The sequence below is a fragment of the Puma concolor genome, chromosome D1 (assembly GCF_028749965.1).
Source record: "Puma concolor isolate L17-30 chromosome D1, mPumCon1.1.hap2, whole genome shotgun sequence".
Taxonomy (NCBI): Eukaryota; Metazoa; Chordata; class Mammalia; order Carnivora; family Felidae; genus Puma; species Puma concolor.
In genome coordinates, this window is record NC_141676.1 from 11,375,855 (window position 1) to 11,393,107 (window position 17,253).

Sequence of the window (17,253 nt, forward strand, 5' to 3'; positions counted from 1 at the left end):
CGCCCCTTTTCGTCTCTCACCCCCGCGCGTCAGTCCCGCGCCCCTGGAGGAGGAGGGGGCTGGCGGCGGGACCGCCGGGACCGAGTAGAGCGCTTGGGGCCTGGGGTCGCGGGTTTAATCCGAGGGTGGTGAGCAGGCTCCAGGGGGCGGGACTGTCCTATCAGTTGCCGCCGGGAGAGTTGGCCTCTGTTTTGGGGTGGCGAGGGCCCGTTAAGTACCGTATCCAGACCATTCCCCAACCCCCACCCCGGGAGGAGCCGCGGAGGGGAGAGCGTCGCACCCACCGGCTTGAGGAAGAGTCTCCCGGGAAAGCCTAGAAACACGTTTCCCGCCCTGGACCCGGAACCACCTCCCCTCCAGTTACATACCCGTGCGCACTGGCAACCAGCGGGTCAGGGGGTGCCCGGACTTGCCCTTTTCTGGGGCCGAAGACTGTTTACCAAAGAGGGCTCCCCGAGTTGGGAGGGGGCGTGTCCAGCAGAAGTTCCTTCTGGGCGAGTGGGGGGAGACGTGGGTTTGGTGACCATCCCGGGAATGTAGCGACAGTCAAGTTAGCGACAGTCTAACCCGACCGCTAACTCACTGTATGACCTTGAGCAACTCCCAGTCTCTGGACATAAAGTTTCTAGATTTGTAGACTGAAAGGGCTGCTCTAGGTGATCCCTGAGAGCCTCTACAATTGAAAAAAGCAGTGATTTGGCTAAGTGGATCTTTGTGATTTTGAAGGGCGTGCAGCTGGGAGTTGCTTGTGACGTGGAGGCAGTTGTATGCCTGCTTTGTGTAAGCTTGGGAGGGCTTAAGATGGGTGGAATGGCCCTTTGGCCTAACCTTTCCTTCGGGGACAGCCTAGCGAAGAAGTAGCCTGGCAAGGTATGTCACAGACCTGCCTGTTGATAGGTGGTGCTGTGATCCTGAGTCTTTGGACATTGGGGGACACATACACAATAGGAAGGGTTCAAGATGAACTGACTTGATGTAAACATGGAGAGAGATGCTGAGATGCAGGAGGCAGAGTTGCCAAAAGAAAAGAAAACTTGGAAAATAAGTCCGTTGAAAACGGTAGCGGAGGGGGGAATATTTAAAAGGGAACGGACCTACGTGGTTGTGGGAATATCTAGCACTGTGGAGCAGTCCAGGGTCTTTGCCAAATCTCTGCCCCATTTTATCCTCACTGAGGTGTTGTCCCTTTGTTACCACCTAGAGCCTAACACAGAGCCTGAGACACAATAGGTACTTTAGAGGTCTGTACTGCGTTAACTAGAATATGACTTGCCCAAGTTTGCACCACTTGTACGAATGGAGCCAGAACTTGAACTCACCGTATCACAGCTTTTCCAGAGTTCTCCTGATTGGGGTTGAAAATTTAGCTTTCTGTTTGATCACCAGAGTTTGGGCCTACAGAAAACAGGATGGAAAATGAACAGAAAACCTTAAAAGGGCATAATGAAATATGGTTGCAAATTTGACGTGAATATGGGAAACCTGATACTTAATGTTGAAAAATATTTCTAAAACTCAAGCAAAATAATAATAAAGTGTGCATCTTCAGCGGTCATTACTACTCTAACCAGTGATGTGAAGAAAGTTGGGGGCCTAACTCCTTAGTTATGCGAAGAAATACCATTACTAGATTCTTGATGGAGAAACGGAGTGTTTGGGCCAAGAGAAACTGAAAGAAGATGCTGACATCTTCCAATGTCAAGGAAATCGGGCATAGAAAAAATGGTGTCTCTACAAGAGGTCATAATGAAGCTATTCTGATGATGGGGAAGATAAAATGAACATTTTTTTTCAATGACTTTTTCACATTGTTACTCATGAGTGTGAATTTCATGAATAGTTAATCTCTTCTCTTTTTAGTCTTTAGAGGATTGTCCTCTGGACGAAGATGAAGATGCCTTTCAGGGCTTGGGAGAGGAAGATGAAGAGATTGATCAATTCAATGATGATACGTTTGGGTCAGGTGCAGTTGGTAAGTGACAGTGTTCTTAGAATGTCATCTTGGTCTCTTGCTCTTTTCAAATGTTCTCTTTTAAGTGCTTTATCTTAGTAGGAGTAACTGCCTTCACAAATTGGGCAAAATATTGTATTCTTGGTCTCAGAATAGTTCAGTCCTCACTGGAAGCACCTACCCCACTCCCTGGGCCTCTTTTTTTTCCTCATATATAAAACCAGATGTTCTCTGAGCCCTTTCCCTTCCGGCTACATTACCTGTAGCTGTAGGTTGGATACTAAAAGGAATGCAAATGGTTAGACAAGTAGGCATTTTCTGAAGATTTAAAATAATCCTAGAAGAAGGAAATTTTTATTTGTGGAACATGTAACTTTTGGAAAACCAGTTAACTAAGAGAAAACTTGGACTTGAGTGTGTATGTTTTAAAATTCATGGGGCTCCTGGGTGGCTCAGCAGTTAGGCGTCCAACTCTTGATTTCAGCTCAGGTCATGATCTCACGTTTTGTGGGTTCAAGCCCTGCATCAGTCTCTGTGCTGGCAGTGTGGAGCCTGCTTGGGATTTTCTCTCTCTCTCTCTCTCTCTCTCTCTCTCCCGCTCCCCCTCCTCCCCCTCTCTCTTCTCCCTATCCTTCCCCCCCTTTCTTTCTGCCCCTCCCATGCCTGCTCTCCCTCTCAGAATAAAGAAATAAACTTTAAAAAATAAATACAATGAAATTCAATTAACCAGTGGTATATTGCATGACCCTGCTATTGCCTTATAGTATCTTCAGTAAAATAGGAAGCATTTTATTCCAAGAATTGTGGTGATAGGAAGTCTTCATAAGTTAGAAAAGTGCTGTGCACAGATGAAATTTTCTCATCCCTGGATATGAACATATATTCTAGGAATTGGAAAAGGGTAAAAAACTAAAGAGCCAAACTAAACGTAACATAGCTCAGAGTTATAATTACTAAAATGGGAGACTTAGGGAGCAAGCTTATATGATAAAGTTTGAGAATTAGAGATCCTAGAACAAGTGTACTAATAAAATATACTTTAAAAAAAATAAATAGGTAAGAGTGCAAATATTTTTACTTTAACTGTTGGTGTTGAAAAGTAGCAATAACAGTGTTTCTGTTGGGATGTGTAACTATATGTGATTTCTTTGGAATCAGCATTTCTGTCTATGCAACAAACATTGTTCAAACTTAAGTAGCAAGAGGAAATTATGCAATAGTGACTAATCTTAAAATGTTGAATATCAAAAACAAATAAGAGATCTTAGAGGTGTGATAATGGTGACTCATTCTGCAGTGACCTAAGTAGCTTGAGTTGATTAAAACTTAGACTATGTTGAATTAACTGGCAAAAATAACAGAGTTTGCTCGTTAGTCGAGGCTTACAGAATTCAGTAGAGATATACAACTGCCACTATCAGGAGCAGCAAGAGAAGTGTCTAAGGTAGAAGCAAGACAGATTACAGAAGGAAACCAAAGACCATTTGGATTATAGCCATAGTTTAGGAGATGAGATCGGCCAAGAGAAGGACAATGTCAAAGATGCTGTTCTCTCTCCATGGAGATCACCTAAGAAGAGAGGTAGGATAGAATTGCAAATGAACTGATGTGAATTGCAAATTGATTTGGAAGTTCCTTTAGTGTATAACCTATAGAACACAATAGAAGTTACAAGCATTGTGTGCTTGTTTCTGGAACTCCTTTTCTCTTAAAGTATTGTACTGATTGTTACCATTTTTCAGCAAATTCGTCACTGTTAAATGAAGTTGATGGAATTGACTGACAGATGTTACATTAAGATGAAACAGCATAGTAATAAGCCCTCAGTTTTGAACCCGGACAGAAGAGAAATAATCTTGCCTCTTCTCGTTGACTTCCAGCGTGCTGTGGGCAATCTTTTTCTGCTTCTCCGTTCCTCACAAGTTGAGGGAAATGTTTCCTTAAAAGGACATTGGAGTGTGCAGAACTGTATTTTGTATGATGGAAAAAAAGAAAAGCACACACATGTTGAAAAAGCCCCTAGGGTTACACAGTAAAAGAACAGGTAGTAAAAAGTAAAGGCAGTGAAATAGCAGCATATGGTTAGCCCAGTTTGTACCTGAGGGCATAAGTGATTAAGAAAGACTTTCCTTGTTCATCAAAGTTTATAATGGAGAAGAGATTTCTAGGGGTGCTTGGGTGGCCCAGTCAGTTTAGCATCTGACTGTTGACTTCGGCCCAGGTCATGATCCAACAATTTGTGAGTGCGAACCTCCCCCATCAGGCTCTGTGCTGATGGCACGGAGCCTGCTTGGGATTGTCTCTCTTCGCCCCTCCCCTGCTTGCATCCATGCGTGCTCGCTCGCTCTCTCTGTGTCTCAAAATAAACATTAGAAAAAGAGATTTCCAAATATGAGCCCTCTCCTTTAGGAGTATGATATATTTGTATTAAAGTTAAAATCATAATTCTTTATGATACCTTGATATAAATATTACACAGATTTATTTTAAAAAATTGCTAAGTCAACCTGTGATTTGTTTAATACACTTGTACAGGTGGTATAAAGAATTTAAACTAGGAGGGGCACCTGGGTGGCTCAGTCGGTTAAGCATCCAACTTTGGCTCAGGTCATGATCTCACTGCTAGTGGTTCGAGCCCTGCATGGGGCTCTGTACTGACAGCTCAGAGCCTGCAGCCTGTTATGGATTCTATGTCTCTTTCTCTCTGCCCCTCCCCTGTTCACGTTCTGTCTCAATCAATCAATCTCTCTCCCCCTCTCTCCTTCTCTCTGTCTCACTCAAAACTAAATAAAAATTAAGAAAAAAAATTTAAGAATTTAAACCAGGAGGTAAAATGTCAGACCTCTGACATGTTATGGGTTGATGGTTTTTAACTCAAGGAGTGAGTGTCTTGAATGATACTTGTTAGTACAGTAGTTATTTTAAGTCACTGGCTGCAAATGCTGTGATGTCACCTTTCCTTAAGAAACTAGTGCTTGTCTTCTGCATGGAAAAATATTTACATCATCTTAAAGCAGTAAATGGCCACAGTAATCTTAACTCATCCTCTAAAAATAAAAGTTGACACTTACAAAGTACTTATTGTCTGCTGGGCACCACTATAAATGTTGTATATATATATATATATATATATATATATATATATATATATATATATATATTATTAATCCTCACAAGAACCTTGTTCATTCGAACAAATGAGGAAGCAAAGTGTGAGAGAGGTTAGGTAACTATAAATGCAATCAGTGTAAACTACCAGTTATGTTTAAAGTTGGTGAGGATGGGGCGCCTGGGTGGCGCAGTCGGTTAAGTGTCCGACTTCAGCCAGGTCACGATCTCGCGGTCCGGGAGTTCGAGCCCCGCGTCAGGCTCTGGGCTGATGGCTCAGAGCCTGGAGCCTGTTTCCGATTCTGTGTCTCCCTCTCTCTCTGCCCCTCCCCCGTTCATGCTCTGTCTCTCTCTGTCCCCAAAATAAATAAACGTTGAAAAAAAAAATTAAAAAAATAAAGTTGGTGAGGAATCTTTGGGAATCTCCTGCCTCTACTTGGAAAGGCTCCCCATTCTTTCCACTTCCCTTTAATTGATAGCTGTTAAAATCTTTAGGGACTTAAGTTGCCTTGACATTAACTCACCTGTATTTCCTTTTCATTTTGTTTTTATTCAAAAATATTCCAGAGACAGACGGCAGCCCAGAATTCAGTAACCCACATCTGGGTATAGATTAGTTAACAGAAAACAGATAACTTCTTTTTTCTTCATTTCTCTGGTATTCTTTTGCCTAGCCTTTATGATTTTGATCATTGTGGATTGAGGTCAAGTGTTGGCATATATACGTAACTTTATTTTTAGGTCATTTGAAAAAGATATGAGTGAGGTATCCTCTTCTAGTAAGGGCATGTGATCTCTTGACATATTGCTTCACATGACTTTTCACAAGAGCAAGGAAGATCCAAAATAAAGATGACAGTATTCTGCTGCGTAGATTTCTTTATTTACATGTTTGAAACAGTGACAGTCCATTCACAACAAAGCCATTCTCATAGAATATGGCTATTTAACCAGTGCTTTTAAAATGTATTATTAAGGACAAATACACTGTTTGTCTTTGGTAGGATCTGGTAATCCTAGTAAACATGAGTATGGGAGGTGGTGAATGAAAACAACTCAAGTTAGAATTCTTCTGCATTAGGATCTGTCTGCTAACAAATTAGCTTCTTAAACTGGGGAGGTAAATGTTAAAAAAAATCCCCCAACTGAGGATTGCATAGGGTCCTCATCTTTTGGCATCCCTAAGTTAGTAACATTGCAAAAAACAATCCTTTAAAAACTTGCTCAGCTTACTCTTCCTTAGCAAAGATGACACAAATATTAATGTCGCAACTGATTTTTAATTACATTCATCTTTAAGAATATTTTTCTGGGTAACTGATAATACTATAATTTTCATCTAAAGTGAATTTTTTTCTTTACCACAAATAGTACATTCAGATATACCACAGTGCTCGAAGACTAGACAGTGGTTCTGATCATACCAAATTGTACATCTGAAAGTCTCCCTTCCCTTGCTTTTTGCATCACTTAGTGTTAGGTGATGCATTGTTATGTAATAAAAATAGCAAATTTTAAATGTTTATAATCTGACCTTACAAGGGACTTTGCTGCCTACTTAGTAAATATTTGCGTAAGATGTTAAGATCTGTGGTGCCCCCTTCAGCAGCACATATACTAAGATATTAAGACCTGTGTAACACTCATTACAGTGTTAATCGTTACATTGAAAATTTGCAAACAATCCAAATTTCCATCAGCAAGCAATCAATTAAATTAGTATATCAATAGAATAGAATCTTATACAGGTGTTAAAAAGAATGAGCTAATATTATCAGTAGTCATATACATGTGTGTGTGCATGAAAAGCTGTACAGGATGTATTGCTTAAATACAAAGAAACAAGGGGCACCTGGGTGGCTCAGTCCGTTAAGCATCCAACTTTGGCCCCGGTCGTGATCTCATGGCTTGTGAGTTTGGGCCCCGTGTTGGTCTCTGTGCTGACAGCTTAGTGCTTGGAGCCTGCTTTGGATTCTGTGTCTCCCTCTCTCTCTGCCCCTCCCCTGCTCATGCTCTGTCTCTCTCTCTCTCTCTCTGTCTCTATCTCAAAAATAAATAAACATTAAAACAAATTTTTAATAAAAAAATACAAAGAAACAAGTTAAACTTTATAGTTTGCATCTAAAAAACTTAAGGTACCTGTAGAGTTCTGGGGAACTCTATAATAAAGTAACAGATTTGTGTGATGTTTCAATTATTTATTTACTTTAGATCTTTATTCATTTTTGAGAGAGAGAGAAACAGAGCGTGAGTGGGGAGGGGCAGAGAGAGGGGGAGACACAGAATCTGAAGCAGGCTCCAGGCTCTGAACTGTCAACCCAGATCCCGATGTGAGGCTCGAACTCATAGACCGCAACATCATGACCTGAGCCGAAGTCAGACGCTTAACTGACTGAGCCATCCAGGCATCCCAATGACCCAGGCGCCCCAATGTTTAAATTTTTTAATAAACATGTATTTTCTTTGTAAGCAGAGGGGAAAAAAAGATAATTTTAACATGAGCCCCTCAGAAAATTATCAGTAAATCTAACTAGATTTTTTTTTTTTTTTAAGTGGCTACCATTTATTATACCCTTATTGTATATCGGGCACCTTTGTTTTTTCTTGTTATAGTGCCTTTAGTTCTTCCTTCCCTCTTTCTTTTAATGAGGTGTAAAGAAAAGTCATGTGGAAGGATTGCCATGGAGGACACTTGCAGAATTCTGTGTTTCTAATGTTAGTTATAAAAAGAATTACCTGTTACCCTTTCTGTTGAATTTTATGGGACATAAAAACAAAAACTAAAGTAAGAAGATATATATGAATACGTGAGTTTTTTGTGTTTGAAAGTCTTCCATGTTTAGATGAGGTGAAGGCAGCATTGAAACGAAAAGATTGTTTAGGGAAAGCTTCCATGAGGAGGGGAAAGGTAACCTGAATTTTAATACTGAAAAGAGCATAATAGTGAATAGAGCTTTTACGGTGGAAGCAGAATGGAGGGATGAGGTTGAGGAGCATTGGAGACCGAGTGATGGAAACGGTCTAGTTTATAGAGAAGCTGGTGAAGGGTTCTGAAAATTTGTGTCTGTGCTGCAGCAGGACTCAAAAATAATGCTGTGTCAGCATAAAAAGAGAAGAAAACCTAGTGCCAGTGCCACAGACTGTATAGTGTCCAGGAATAGCAGAGACGTTGTTAAAATGGAAGAGGACGGGACCCAGGTCCAAGTCACCATCACCTTTGCCCTGACGTGTGCACTAGTCACCTGGCAGGCCTCCAGGCTTCCAATGTTTCCGCTCCTTTCCCCGCCCACCCCCCAAATCCCCGATGTGTTCTCAGTACAGCAGCCAGAGTATTTCTTTCAAAAAGTCAAGCCACATCAAAACCTCCAGGGTCCCCCCTGGAGTGGCCCAAAAGGCCCAGAAGGAGCTCCCTCCTGCTGCCTATCTGGCCTCATTTTTTTCCTCTCAGCTCTTTCCCCTTGATCATTCTAATCCAGACGCAGTCCTTGCTGTCTCTCAGAATCATCAGTCATCTTAAGTCCTTCCTACGGACTGTCCCTCTGTCTGGAACACTCTTCTCCCAGCTATCCATATGGCTAACTACCTTACTCTTGAATCTTTGCTCACTCGTCACTCTCACAATGACAGGTACCTGTGACTACCCTCTTTAATGTTTTCAAACTGCTGCTTTTCCTCTACACTCCTACAGGGCTTCATTTTCTGATATAGTGTTGAATGTACTTAATCGATACATTTATTGTCTGTTCTGTCTCTTCCCTCCCTGAAGGAGTGCTGCAGGAGGGCTGGGTCTTTGTTTTTATACACCGATCTGTCCCATGTGCCTAAAACCGTACTTAACCGCATTGATAGGTGCTCAATGAATATTAATTGAACGAAATGAATGGATTTGAGAGCTTGTAAAGAGGATGGCAGTTATAACCTAAAAGAAAGCATAGGCTAATGCAGTGAGTTTTAACTTTCCTTTTTTGCCCAAAACGTCATAGAATGTCAAAACCAGCAGGATGTCATGTACATCCCTATCACCAGTTTAGAAATTGTTTTCGGAATAGAGTTTGGATGCCATTGATAACGTATTCAACTATTACTCTAAGTGCTCCAACTTTGTTGCTGGTATGACGTTATTTGTCCTTAGTGAAAAGCCCACTCTCATGTACCTCTCAGTTTAAACCGTAGTTCATGTCTCTAAGTGGACATTTACTGTCTTCTGAAGTTAGGATTGTTCATTTGGTTCCCAGAAGAATTTCATGAAACTTTTTAGTCCCAATACGAACTGTGTTTCTTCCTAACGATTTCCTTCTAGATGATGACTGGCAGGAAGCACATGAGCGCCTGGCTGAACTGGAAGAGAAGCTCCCAGCGGCAGTTAATGAACAAACGGGCAATGGAGAAAGGGATGAGATGGACTTGCTGGGTGACCATGAGGAGAATCTGGCAGAAAGGCTCAGTAAGATGGTGATTGAGAATGAGCTAGAAGATCCAGCTATCATGAGGGCAGTGCAGACCAGACCAGTCCTGCAAGTGAGTAAGCTACTGTGATTTGAGAACTATAGCAGACTGGCGATTGAGGTGAAGTATTGAGCTTTGCCATATTGTTTCATCCCAAGAGACTTACCTGTACCTTAAAAATTGGTAACGTAGTTCCTGATCGTAGCAGTCGAAGGTAGGGAATAATGTATATTCTGGAACGCTGTGATTTCGTATCCTCAAGCAGTTGAGACTCTCTTGGGACCTTGTTCACCAAAAGCAGTTACATGCCCAGAAAGCCCACACCATTCCAGACTTTGTGTATGTGTTTTCCTTTTTTGTTAGCCCCAACCAGGGAGTCTCAATTCCAGCATCTGGGATGGATCTGAAGTTCTGAGGCGAATCCGAGGACCACTGCTAACTCAGGTATTAAGCGTTTTCTCTTTACACAAATTCCTAGCATCCGCAGATTCCAGGTTGGCTCCTGTTGTCACCCTTTCCTTACCGAAACAACGTACAGATGTGTGTCCTGTGCCGTTATGATGCTGATTACTCAACCTAGCACTCGGAGCTGTCCCTGTTGATCATACACTTCTCAGCCTCCGTGGCTGTGCTCACTTTACCGTGCTTTAGTTTGAAAAGGTTGAAAGGGAGCCATTAGAACTCAAATTTGTTAGCTTACGATTCGATTACTTCAGTCATTTCTAGGCAAAACTGTGGGGATGGAGAACAGATCAGTGTTTGCCAGTGGTTGGGGGTGTTGGGAGGGATCAACTAAGGGACAATACAACAGAAGTTTGGGGGTGACAAAACTACTGTGCTTTGTGATTGTGGTATATCCATGACTCCGTGCATTTCTCAAAATTCAGAGGACTGACTGTATACCAAAGAGTGAATGTTACTGGATGTGAAATAGAAATCAAACTTAAAAATAATTTCTCAAGATGTTTTTGGCGTCTGTATGGATTATTAAAACATTTTAAGTTGGCTATGAGCTAATTTTCTCTTCTCTCTCTCGCTTTTTTTTTTTTTTTTTAACTATTTCCTTAATTAGGAAATGCCTACAGTGTCTGTATTAGAATATGCCCTGCCTCAGAGGCCCCCACAGGGCCCAGAAGATGATCGGGACCTTTCTGAGCGTGCTTTGCCGCGGCGGTCCACGTCACCTGTCATCGGGAGCCCTCCTGTTAGAGCCGTCCCCATAGGCACCCCACCTAAGCAGATGGCTGTACCCAGCTTCAGCCAACAGGTACCTCTCATTAACAGGCACTCAGCCCAGGATATTGGGAATCTGGGCAAAATTATTTGGGAAAATGGCGATGCCGGGAGGAGGGTGGACGTTTGGGGTAGGCATTAGAGTAGAAAGAGAAGTAGTCAATTAGAGGAGAAGTTAGTACAAACAAGAGACACATTCCCTAATGCCCTTTCCTGGTGCTGCTGCCTATTAAGTGGGGGAGAAAAAGGGTAGTTAAGCACATTTAGCATCTATATCCTTTTCAGAGTGTTTTGCTGGCTGCCCAAAACATTGGCAGAGAGGTAACTGAAAGCTGGGGGGAGTGGGAACACACAGCATTGTCCACATCCCTTTTTACCTTTAAGATATCCCTGCTTTCCCTAGAGCCTGTGCAGTCCTGTTCCATAGACTTTCCTCCACCTGAAACCAGCAGCTGAAAAGGAAGGCCAATTTGGAAGGTATGGGGGGAGGGTGGTGTTGGTATGGCCTAGTTAGGCTCAGTATCCTATGAAACGGTGGAGTCACAATGTATCACAAAAGAGCTGAGCATGGCGGCCATATCACAGGGGCTTCAGAATAGGACTTAGTTAATCCTCCAGCTTTCTTATCATTCCTTCTCCCTCGCTGCTACCAAAATATATCCTCTTGCAGAGAATTTGCAAGTCAGAATATCTGCTGGTACCTCCCTCAGATAGCATGGAAGGGTGGGGATAACTGGAGAATTAGCTAAATCTTCTTCAGTTGCAAGTGGCACGTTGCTTGATGTTTATGAGAGGAAGTAACCAAAGGTTCTTCTGTGAACCCACAGCCATAGCGATTTGCTTAGAAGTAGGGCTTTGCATTAAGTTCGCGTGTCTACCGGTACTTGAGGGGAGGGGGTGTAGGTGGAGGAAAAACTGACTTCATTGAGTGTAGTTGTGTATATGTTTGTCCTGATAGATCCTGTGTCCGAAGCCTGTCCATGTCCGGCCCCCGATGCCACCGCGCTATCCTGCTCCCTACAGTGAGAGGGCGTCCCCAAACCAGCTCTGCAGTGTCCCGGTATGTCATTCTACAATCTCGTGAAAGCACGCAGCATGTAGTTTCTGAGCGCTACTCATATATAGGCAGCTTCTAAATAATGCAAGCTTTTCATAGTCTCCGTGCTTGAATTTCTAGATCTTACGGTCCCCAGGTAAATAGACCTGGTTCATCGCGTTGTTTCCTACCTGAACTTTTTTGTATCTTTGAAAGTCCAAACTCGGCCTGGCCTGCTATTTCAGTCCCTGTCCTTTTTCAAAGTCACTTCCTTTTTCAAGTTACATGAGTGTCATGCTTCATGATTTCTTTTATTTTTATTTTTAATATTAATTTTTATTTTTTTTATAAATTTTTTTAAATTTTTTTAATTTTTTTTTTTTTTTTTTTTTTTTTTTTTTTTTTTTTTGTTGAGACAGAGACAGAGCATGAGCAGGGGAGGAGCAGAGTCCAAAGCAGAATCACAAATTCACAGAATCCAAAGCAGGCTCCAGGCTCTGAGCTGTCAGCAGAGAGCCCGATGCAGGGCTCGAACTCACGGACCGTGAGATCATGACCTGAGCCAAAGTCGGGTGCCCAACCGACTGAGCCACCAGGCGCCCCTTTATTTTTATTTTTAATGTTTGTTTATTTTTTTATTTTAATTTTTTTACATTTATTTATTTTTGAGAAACAGACAAAAGCGTGAGCGGGGGAGGGGCAAAGAGAGGAGACACAGAATCTGAAGCAGGCTCTAGGCTCTGAGCAAGCGGTCAGCACAGAGCCTGATGCGGGGCTCGAGCCCATGAACTGTGAGATCATGACCTGAGCTGAAGTCGGACGCTCACCTGACTGAGCCACCCAGGCGCCCCTAATGTTTGTTTATTTTTGAGAGAGACAGAGCATGAGTGGGGGAGGGGCAGAGAGAGAGGGAGACACAGAATCCAAAGCGGCTCCAGGCTCTGAGTGTCAGCACAGAGCCCCACCTGGGGTTCCAACTCATGTATTGCAAGATCATGACCTGAGCTGAAGTCTGATGCTTGACCAGCTGAGCCACCCAGCTGCCCCATCGTGCTTTCTGATTTCTAGCATTGCTCTCTTTTGTATTCCTTCCGTGGGTAGCTTGACTATACAGTTTGAGCATTTTTATATCCAAGTTTATTCAGCATTCCTACCGAATTCTTTGTTATATTGATTTACCTGTTTCGCAGAAAGCATATAACTTTGTCTTTTTTTTTCCCCCTTAGAACTCTTCCCTGCTGGGTCACCCTTTCCCTCCTAGTGTTCCTCCTGTCCTCAGCCCCCTCCAGAGAGCACAGCTTCTGGGAGGAGCACAGGTAAGGCTATGATTAGCCCAGCTCACGAAGAGCTCTCTTACTTTCTTGACATTTACTAGATGATGTCCCTCTTTGCCATTAATCAGTCTCTACTGCCTCCCAATTTTCCCTACACTTTATTCAAACAAAGTTATTGATGGAAATCGCATTCACTTTTGTAAAAGCAAGAGGACTTGCTGATGAACTAAATCTGAGATCTTGTCCCTCTTTCTAGCTGCCGCCTGGACGGATGTCTCCCAGCCAGTTTGCACGGGTTCCTGGATTTGTTGGTAGCCCGCTTGCCGCCATGAATCCCAAGTTGCTGCAAGGGCGAGTGGGGCAGGTGCTGCCCCCAGCGCCGGGCTTCCGTGCCTTCTTTAGTGCTGCACCCCCCGCCCCGCCGCCTCCCCAGCAGCACTCCCCCGGCCCAGGGCCTCACCTGCAAAACCTAAGGTGTGCAAACACAGGCCGCTGTTTATCTGTCATAGTCATTGAGGCTTAGTGTTACAATACAGAGGCCTCATGATGGTTGCGAGGGGTGGGTTTTGAGATGTTCTTGTATCCTCAACTTGCCAAACACAGAAATGTTTGACAGCCTCCAGGCATTCTTCCAAATTAGCATTTCCCTAAAGTCACATGCTTCCTGTGTATATTTGCACCTTGCTGGTTAATCACCTCTTTTATTTCTTCTAACCTCTTTCAGGTCTCACTTTATATCCATTTTACAAACACTCGGACATAGGCACAAAGTGCTTATGGCTTAACAAGAATTACCGTATGTTAAAGAACAGAGATACAATACAGATGCTAATCTGAGTGCTAGCTAGGTTGCTCGCTTCTGCTCTGGTTTTATAACAGGGGTTCAAGTTCCTGCTTCTAGGGAAATTATGTTTTTTTTTTTTAATTTTTTTTTTTCAACGTTTATTTATTTTTGGGACAGAGAGAGACAGAGCATGAACGGGGGAGGGGCAGAGAGAGAGGGAGACACAGAATCGGAAACAGGCTCCAGGCTCTGAGCCATCAGCCCAGAGCCTGACGCGGGGCTCGAACTCCCGGACCGCGAGATCGTGACCTGGCTGAAGTCGGACGCTTAACCGACTGCGCCACCCAGGCGCCCCAGGGAAATTATGTTTTATTACATACCGTATCATATCAGGATTCCTCAGAGAAACAATCTTTAAGATATATATACACACATACGCATGTGTGTATATATATATATATGTGTGTGTATATATATATGTGTGTGTGTATATATATATATATGTATATATGTATATACGTGTATATCTTCATAAAGAAAAGATTTTAAGGAATGGCTAAGGAAATCCATAGAGCAGGCCAGCAGAGTGGAAATTCAGATAAGAGTTGAATTTGCAGTTGAGTCTGAAATTTGTAGGACAGGCTGGCAGGTTAGAAACTCAGGCAGTTCACTAACTTAGATTTAAATATAATTAAAAAATTAAAAAACAAAAACTCAGGCAGGACTTCTGTGTTCCAGTCTTGAGGCAAAATTCCTTCTTGTCTGGGAAATACCAGTTTTGCTCTTAATGCCTTCAACTGGTTGGGGGAGGCCCACCCACATTTTCAAAGGTCATCTTTTTTCTTAATTAAGGTTTTTAACTATTTTGAGAGAATGTGTGAGCAGGGTAGGGAAAGAGAGAGAAAGAGAGAGATAAACCCAAGCCAGCTCCACACTGACAGTGCAGAGCCCAACATGGGGTTTGACCCACAGAACTGCAAGATTGTGATTGGAGCTGAAATCAAGTCGGATGCTTAACCAACTAAGCCACTCAGACGCCCCCTGTTGATTAATTCTTAATTAATCACATCTACAAAATACTTTCATAGCAACATCTAGATTAGTGTGTGACCAGAAAACAGCTGGGTACCATAGCCTGTAGCCAAGTTGACATAAATTGATAGCCACACATATATTTTATTCTTCTTTCTTTCTTTCTTTCTTTCTTTCTTTCTTTCTTTCTTTTTTTTTTGGCAGCAATTATTTGTTTGCTTGTTTATTTTTGGTGTGGAATGCTAGGGGGCTATTTTATTTTTTTAATTTAATTTATTTTTTAGTTTACATCCAAGTTAGCATATAGTGCAATAATGATTTCAGGAGTAGATTCCAGTGGTTCATCCCCTGTGTTTAATATCCAGTGCTCATTCCAACAAGTGTCTTCCTTAATCACATATATTTTCAGTGTCTCTCCCAAAGATTTCAAAATAAGCACATTAAATCTTTTAAGAGACTTCTGTTAACAGGAGTGAGAAGAAAAATAGTTACACTATTTACTGCTAATTCACTCAGATTTTATGATCCTCTTCTTACGAGTTGAGAATTAATCTCTGTAGAAGACATGTAAAAACACAGTTGTCTTTTCCTTCTGAAAGATCTGAGAATAGACTTGAACATTCCCTTGGGTGGACATGTATGAAGTTACCCTGTACTGACAACATTCTCTAAAATTTCACGTCATCAGAACAGTCATTGGAAACCTTTCCCTTTTTTCTCAGGTCTCAGGCCCCGATGTTTAGACCAGACACAACTCACCTCCATCCCCAGCACCGTCGGCTCTTGCATCAGAGGCAGCAGCAGAACAGAAAGTAAGTACTCATCCTGCTCCTTGTGGTTTTTTAACTCAGCTTGTAGTTTTGACAGCGCTACTAATTTTCTTTTTATTTATTAATTTTAGAACGAGTGGAGGAGGGACAGAGAGAGGGAGGGAGGGAGAGAGAATCCCAAGCAGGCTGTCCACGTCCAGCATGGAGCCTGATGTGGGGTGGAACCCACGAACCATGAGATCATGACCTGAGCCAAAATTGGTCGCTTAACCAACCAAGCCACCCAGGCATCCCCATCAGGAACACAATTTAGATCTGATTTTTTTTTTTTTTTTTAGTCATTTTTTACTCCTTACCAAGTTCTTACCATACTCTTAACTACCTTTTGTTTATAATCTCAGCTCAGAGGTAACTTTGAAGCATAATGGCTAGCCTTAACTTCAGTCTTCAGTAAAACCAAGTCACTCTATTTTTGCCTGTAATTTAATCTCATTCACAAATATAACTCTGTATTTATATAGGCAGCCCTGGCTGTAGAGCAGACACTGTGGTAGGTTTTGAGGATTAGAAGAAACACAGGACATGTCAGAGTCCTGACTTCACAGACCTGGTGCTCTATGATCATTCATATACAGAAAATAAGAAAAGTAAACATAACTTTGAGGTTTCTTTAACCTTTAGTTTTGTGGTTCTGTTTCTGTAATTCCTTCTCACTTTCAAAGAAGCTCTAGGATACTTTCAGCAGGGGAAAAAAATAGAGGCTCTTAAAATAAGACATGAAAAGGGCACACCTTAAAGGAAAAGATCAATACATTTGACTGTGTGAAAATATGAAACTTGTAGTGCCTGTAGTTAACAGTATGGTTTTACATGCTTGAGATTTGTTAAGAGGGTGGATCTCATTCATGTGGAATGTCTTGCCACCAAACAACAACAACAACAACAAGAAAAAAACAGTGGGAGATCCAGAAACCCTGGTGGGTATCGGATACATCTGTTACCCCACGTGTGGTGATGGTGTCGAAAGGGTTCGCGCGTGTCCAAATGTACAAAATTATAGACGTTAAATACGCACAGTTGTGTATCAGTCAGACCTTAGTAAAGCTGATATGATTTTGCTCATATGTGGAATTTAAGAAACAAAACAAACGAACAGAGGAAAAAAGAGACAGACTCAGAATTCTAGAAAACAGACTGGTGGTGTCCAGAGGGGAGGTGGGCCGGGGGAAGTAGAGGATGGGGATTAAGGAGAGCACTTGTCGTGACGAGCACAGAGTAACACGTGGAACTATTGAACATCGTATCAGACACCTGAAAGTCAAAAACAAAGAAAAGATTTCAAGCCCACTTATAATCAGGAAAACACAGATTAAAATTAGATAACCATTTTACATCATCAGATAAGCAAAATTTGAAATGTCTCAACACTCGTTGTTGGCAAGAATGTTGGTTTTACAGCCTCTTGTGAGAGAATTTGGTAGTAAATAATAAGGTTGAAAATGTGGATACACTACAACCTAGCAGTTCTCCTTTTTGGTATACACCTGGGTATGCTGTCGACATGGATACATATGAAGAAGGTGATGTTGAATTAGAAGAAACTTATCCAGTACCATTTA

The 17,253-nt window shown here is 42.1% G+C and overlaps 1 protein-coding gene across 1 annotated transcript in view; it reads left to right on the forward strand.

Annotated features, from left to right (window-relative positions):
- PATL1 (PAT1 homolog 1, processing body mRNA decay factor) overlaps positions 1-17,253 on the forward strand; it is a 32,463-nt gene that overhangs the window by 258 nt on the left and 14,952 nt on the right. Inside the window, exons 2-9 of the mRNA XM_025915675.2 lie at positions 1,861-1,972; positions 9,360-9,577; positions 9,869-9,949; positions 10,578-10,772; positions 11,697-11,798; positions 13,001-13,090; positions 13,305-13,522; positions 15,587-15,676. Of these exons, the coding sequence (XP_025771460.1) occupies positions 1,861-1,972; positions 9,360-9,577; positions 9,869-9,949; positions 10,578-10,772; positions 11,697-11,798; positions 13,001-13,090; positions 13,305-13,522; positions 15,587-15,676 (1,106 nt within the window). The remainder of the gene's footprint in view (positions 1-1,860; positions 1,973-9,359; positions 9,578-9,868; positions 9,950-10,577; positions 10,773-11,696; positions 11,799-13,000; positions 13,091-13,304; positions 13,523-15,586; positions 15,677-17,253) is intronic.